The 6,823-nt window shown below is 36.8% G+C and overlaps 1 protein-coding gene across 1 annotated transcript in view; it reads left to right on the top strand.

Moving 5' to 3' along the window:
* Positions 1 to 368: 368 nt before the first annotated feature.
* The window catches only part of Ddx1 (ATP-dependent RNA helicase Ddx1), a 339,750-nt gene continuing 333,295 nt past the window's right edge, over positions 369 to 6,823 (top strand). The window contains exon 1 of the mRNA XM_090381389.1: positions 369 to 473. Coding sequence (XP_090237515.1) covers positions 458 to 473 — 16 coding nt within the window. The 5' untranslated portion in view covers positions 369 to 457. The remainder of the gene's footprint in view (positions 474 to 6,823) is intronic.

The following is a 6,823-nucleotide window of genomic DNA, read 5'->3' as shown; positions in this document are numbered from 1 at the left end:
CCAGATCGTTGCAAGGTTGTAATTGCAGCTCGAAGAAGAACAACAAAATATTGAGGACTTATTTTGCTGATTTACAATACATAATTACAATACTTAACTTGTCATTTCAGTTTGTGCACGTAAATGCAATAAAATGTACGTTTGGTTGTCATGATTGCAATTTGCATGATTTCTCATATTTCCATTAATTACGCATTTTACCCTTTGGGAAAATATTTATGGCAATTAGGTTTATCAGTTGGAGTCTTTTTATTAGATTTAATTATGCAGTTTTTTTTGTCCGCATCTTTCTCTCTCTCTCTCTCTCTCTCTCTCTCTCTCTTTTTAAATAAAATAAACTATCTGCTGGCCACGTGGTGGTGTTGGAGTCTTATATATTGGATTGTGTACCTGTTTTGGTATTTTGTAGTAAAATATTTGTGTATATTCAAAGTAATATTCGATTTTTTAAGTAACAATGACAGCTTTCGAAGGTAACCTTGCAGTTTTTTATTTTTCATTTTGGTAACCTTCTGTTTTGTCGACTTATGTTTCTTATAACTCTTCTGGTTATTCTGTTTGGCAAATTGCTTCGCTGATAGAAGTGGTGAAAAAATAAATACAGTACGATGCGCTGCTCATGATTTTTAACAAATCATATATTGATATTAACGATATATTGATCGCTCAGTATAACTATATATAACATAACCATATTTTCAGGACCATAAGGTGCTCAAAATTCTTCTGTTGGTCTCAGGGTTGGCGCCTGATGCAAAATTTGTAACGGCGCTTAATTCATATCGTATCTTAACACGCATATATATGCAGTAGCGCATCCAGCAACGACTATTTTAGGAGGCGCCTGTGGCAGGTGCATTCCTAGTTTGGGAATTCATAGTGTCGGCCCTGGTTGGTCTGAAAAAATACCCTGCTTCCTAAGGTACACACAGCGATCATCATCATCAGCCATTTTCAATCCATTGCAGGATGAAGGCCTCTCCAGCAACTTTCCAGTTCCTTCTGTTTTGAGCACTGGCCATCCATTTACTACCCGAAAACTCATGAATTTCATCTATCCATCTCAGCCTTTGTCTTCCAGGTTTTCTTCTAGCTCCTCTTGGGTACCATTCTGTTATTTTCTTAGTCCATCTGTCATCATGTCTTCGAGCTATGTGTCCTACCCAAGACCATTTTAGTTCTTTAGTTTTGATAAGAATGTCCTTTACTTGAGTTTGCTGCCTACTCCATGTGTTTCTCTTCTTATCTAACAGTCTGATTCCCAATATAATTCGTTCCATTCTTCGCTGTGTAGTTCTCAGCTTCTCTTCCATTCTTTTGGTGAGTGCCCAAGTTTCACTTCCATAAGTCGTGGTGGGGAGTATACATTGGTTCATTATTTTACGTTTCAGACAAACTGGGATATTGCTCTTCAGTATGTGACTATATTTCCTGAATGCTATCCATCCAAAATTTATTCTTCTCTTGACTTCCAGCCATTTATCATTATTACAGCTAATAACTTGTCCCAGATAAGTATATGACTCCACCTTTTCAATTACTGCTCCTTCAATCATTATTTCCCTTTCCGTGGCATACTTGTTCAACATTACTTTTGTTTTAGCCATATTCATCTTTAGTCCAAAATCCTTACTAGCTGTGCATAACTGGTTAAGATTTTCCTCTAATTCTTTGGGATCGTGGCTTATGACCACAATGTCATCTGCAAATCGTAAATGGTTTAGGTACTCTCCGTTCACATTGACTCCTTTCTGCGACCAGTCTAATCTTCTGAAAACTTCCTCGAGGGCAGCAGTAAACAGCTTCGGAGATATTGTGTCTCCTTGTCGAACTCCTTTCTCGATTTTAAATTTCTTACTGTCTTTGTCTAGTCTAATAAAAGAGGTAGCACTCTCATATATTTTCTTCAAAATCATAATATATGGGGTATCTATGCCTTGTCTTTCCAGTGCCCGAAACATTGCCTTATGCTGTATGGAGTCAAATGCCTTTTCATAATCCACAAATGCCAGGCATAATGGTGTTTTATATTCATTTGCTTTCTCCATTAGCTGTGATATTACGTGAAGGTGATCCATAGTTGAGAATCCTGTCCTAAAGCCAGCTTGCTCTTTCGGTTGATTCTCATCAAGTATTCTTTCTAATCTGTTAGTAATGACCCTTGTGAACAACTTGTAGATGTGGGATAACAAGTTAATTGGTCTATAATTTCCAATTTCTGATTTATCTCCTTTCTTATGCAGCAAAACTATGATTGCATTATTCCACTGCTTAGGCGTCACACCTTTTCTAATGCACTTTTCTAGAGCCTTGCCAGTTTTTGTGTTATGTCTCTTCCTCCCAATTTTAACAACTCTACAGTAACTTCATCTTCCCCCGGGGCTTTCTGATTCTTCATTTTCTTCAATGCATGTTCTACCTCATCAGGAGGAATATCGGGTATGTCGTATGTGTTGCTACTTTGCAATTCATCTTCCCCACTGCTGGCATCATTTCCTCGCTCCTTGTATAATTCTCTATAGTAGTCTTCGGCTATTTGAATTATGCCTTCTCTGCTGTTTATAAGTACGCCATCACTATTCTTCAGTTTCAGTATCATTTGTCTTTCTGTATTACTGCTCATGGCTGCTGATTTAAATCCTTTGTTTTCCCATAATGCTTGTTCTACTTTTCTTGTGTTCAATCTTCTTATGTCCTCTCTGAGTCTCTTTCTAATGGCTTTGCATAACTCAGTATACTCAATTTTCTCCCTGTCAGTGTTTTTCTTGCTCTTCATTTGTCGTCTTCGGTTCATCATGACAAGTGTTTCTTGACTAATTTTTTCTTCTTTGGATTTCTTTTTCCCTATAGGTTTCTTGGGCTTTATCACTTTCAGAAATTTGTAATATTCCTCGTCGATATCTTGGTCCTGAGCAGTCTGCAGAAGCTCAAACTTGTTCTTAAGTTCCAGTACATACTGCTTTTTCTCCTCCTCTGTTATCTCAAAGACCTTTGTATTATTTACTCGAGTCAGTTTTTTTCTTTCCTTTCCTACATCTATATCAAGTGTACATCTTACCATTCTGTGATCGTTTCCAACATTTACCTTATTCAAGACGGTAACATCATTCACAATATATCTTCTGTTAGTGAGGATGAAGTCGATTTCATTAGTTGTTAATCCATTTGGACTCTTCCATGTCCACTTTCTGTTCACCCTTTTCTTGAAAAAAGTGTTCATTACTGACAGTCCTTGAGATCCTGCAAATTCCACAAGTCTTTCACCTCTTTTATTTCTTTCACAAATTCCAAAATTTCCTATAGTTCCTCTTTCTGCGCTGTTTTGCCTTTTTCCAACCTTAGCATTGAAGTCCCCCATAATAATAGTGTAGTGGGTTTTCTGCTCATCTAGAAGACTCAATTTCGGTGTACATTTCTTCAACCTCTTGATCATCATGGCTCGATGTTGGTGCATAAATCATAACCTTTAGCTTGTACCTCTTAGAAATCTTGAGTATTAGTCTTGACACCCTTTGTGATGTACTTTTGAATTCCAAAATGTTTTTAAAATCTTTATGGACCAGAAAGCCAACTCCACCTTCAGCACACAGCGATAAGTGTACTCAATGTACCGTAGAACTCCATTCCTATTTCTATGTGTAATTTTGTTTCCCAATTTTATCCTTCACTTTACTGCTGGTTTTAAATTGAGATAGTTCAGTCATATAAGGAAAGCAGTTGCATAGAACGAGCTAGGCTAGCTCTTCATACCTTGTGAAGATCCCTGGGATGCAACGCCATATTCTGAAGTTAACCCGCAATCAACCAATTATAGCGTGTCACCATGTTAAAACTGTCATATTAGGGCCACCCAAAACTGTCTTATCTGCTCACGTGTATTATATCCATAAATTTCATATATTCAATTTGCCTATTTTGCTGGACAAAACCCCAATTTTACAAATATATTTTATTTATTATCTTGTTGATTGGATAAATCTTTCAATTAAAAGAATTAGAGAAAAGATAACCAATATATATCTTTTAAAAAATAGTAAACTTTCATTATAGGGTTTTCAACGGACTTACTGTTCTCTTCACAACTTTCAAAGCCCTGAAGAGCACAGTAAGCAAGACTCCCCCACTTTATAGAATTGATCAGAGGACCAAAAATGTACTAAACACAATGCTATAAGCAGGAGTGTTATTGTGGGATTTTACTGTACAGGCAACTCTCGGTTCACAAACAAGTTCTGTTCCAAGATGTTCGTTATGTGTATCTTGCATTCCTGAGCTTTTACGATATGTATTGTATACATTAGCAGCCATTTTTAAGCATTAAAACCATGTACTAAACATCAAATGGTCTATACAGTATGTTTTATTATGTATGTATGTGTTATGGTTTATCATATACGATATGTAACATAAAATAAGAAGCCATTTTCTGCTTTGTAAATGTTCTGGGAGACTGGAATATCAGGTTCTTCTGTTACTTCAGAATTTAGATGGGTCTCTGTTTCAATTATTTCATCTGTTGTTTTAGACTAGCATTCCTCAAAATGCTAGTCTAAAAGCTCTCTCACATCAGTCACATTCACTTTCACCTCTGCCAGCGGCAACTGTTAGCCTTTTAGTCTGTGTATCCCCCCCCCCAAACTAGCAGTTTTCCCACCCACCTAACGCTGTCTCAGTAGCATCAACAAATATTCTTGTACCCGTTCTGTTTAAGTGTATTCCATCCCTGTAAACCTATTTCACTTACCTCAAGTCCTGGATCTTCCGCATTGAGAGAATGTGTGTGTGTGTCAAAAGTAGAAGGGAATCACCAAGCAAGAGAAGAATGATAATATCCAGCTGAGAACCCAAATGGTTGATCCCAAATGTAGAATCATTCTAAATGTATGATTCTACATTTAGTGATCCCAGATTTTCACAATACATGGGAAGCAGTAAACAATGAAAAAAGACTTTTCAGCAATTGTGCAATCCATCATGTTCTCTCAGTAGTGTAGATAAGTTGCTATAAAGCAGTATGTGGTGTTTTATCTATGATATACAGGATTTTGCTAATAGGAACAAAGAGACAATAATTCTGTTGTATAAAACCTTGGCTAAGGCCACATCTTGACTATTATATATACAAGTTTGGAACTTCCATTTCAGAGCCATTTTTGTATTAAAAAAAAAGTTCAGAGACATTCTAAATCCTCAGTTTATATTATGATCTTCCCCCCCCCCACCTCACTTTCCTATATTTAATTTGTTAGAGGTTTGAGGTTTCAGCAATTAACCATCTATCTAACAATATTTTATAATTTGAGCATTAGATTTTATTAGTATATAGCATGTACTTCATTATTGTATGTTTAAACAAGGTTGTGTGTGTGTGTGTGAGAGATTTAAATTGAAAGGAGATAATTGTTTGTACCATAAGCAGAGCAAAATAACTGTCATGCCTTCAGTGGCCTTACTGGGAGTATACATTCCTTACATGCTTTGCCTCTTTCACCATGATCCAATTTGCCTAAAGAGAAGCATTTTACTAACACTTCTAGTAATAACATATGGCAATGAAACCTGATAGAAGGTATGGTACTTAGGTTAAGAGTTGCACAAAGACGAATAGAAAGGAGTATGTTTGGAGTGATACTGACAGACAGGAAGATGAACAAATGGATTAGTGCAAGAACATTTTGAGTTCTTAATGTTCAATATATTAAGATCTCAAAATGGAGCTGGGCTGGCAGTATTGCCAGAAGTAATCATATGAAATGTGCAAGCAGAGTAACAGAATTGATTATGCCTTTCCACAGTAAATGGGAGTGAGGAAGACTAAAGATAATATTGTGTGATGAAATAGTATAAACTGTTAGGTGTGGTGTATGAGAGAAGCCAGTGAGAGAATGAGTTAAAGACCTGGGGTGGGGGGGGTGCTCATGAATTGTGGTTGGTTCAGGAAGAAGACTGTTACACTTTCAAGTTCATAAAACTATTAAGGATGCAAAATTTCAAAATTGAATGGCATTCAGGAAATATGGGGATTGTAACAAAAAAGTTTTCACCTGATAATAGGTGCTGCTTTCCACTTATACTTATCAGTAAACAGTAACTGTGCCTATATTTAAGAAGATCAGTATTTTGGAGTGGAACTAGTCAGGTCCTGTGCAGCCACTGCTGGGTAATCTTCCATTCTGTACATTAGTGTTAGCTATACAGACTCCACAGGCTTCTGCTACATCAGCCAAAATAAATAATAATAAAAAAATTAAATATTAAAAATAAAATAAACTTGTGTTTCTCTCCTCATGTAGGTAATTATTTAGCTGACCTTTTAATTTACCCAAATTGTCACCTCAGCTACCTATAAAGGTAACTTATTCTAGTAATAAACAACTCACTGGCTAAAAGGCAACTTCCTGCATTCCATTCTAAAAAAAAAAAACACCATTCTTTAGGCACAGCCTATATGCATAAATCACATACTGTTATGTTGACTAATGTTATTTTGAAATAGATTGGGCAAAATTGATGTTGTTAAGAAATTATATGTTTCAGCAACACAGTTTGTGTTTACTGATTAATTTGATATTGAGGAGTGAGTCTTCCTCTTCCCACTGGCTTGGGTTGGGCCTCTGAGTGGGGCTGGAGTGAGTGATGCTTGCTCTCCAGCGGTCCACAAGGTGGAACTGTTAGATTAAGTTGATCGACAGGTTTCTGGTCACATCCTGCATCAATGATGCTGGACATTGGTTTCACCAGATAGGAGAACCTACCTTCTCATGGTGGGGACGGTAATTTGTGGTGGCGGCAGAGATAAAGTCCCTGCCGCAGGGCCAAATGG

This window comes from Mastigoproctus giganteus, chromosome 9 (assembly GCF_048544385.1).
Source record: "Mastigoproctus giganteus isolate SK-2022 chromosome 9, ASM4854438v1, whole genome shotgun sequence".
Classification (NCBI taxonomy): domain Eukaryota; kingdom Metazoa; phylum Arthropoda; class Arachnida; order Uropygi; family Thelyphonidae; genus Mastigoproctus; species Mastigoproctus giganteus.
The sequence above is the reverse complement of the archived record's forward strand: the minus strand, read 5'-3'. Positions and strand labels throughout refer to the sequence as shown.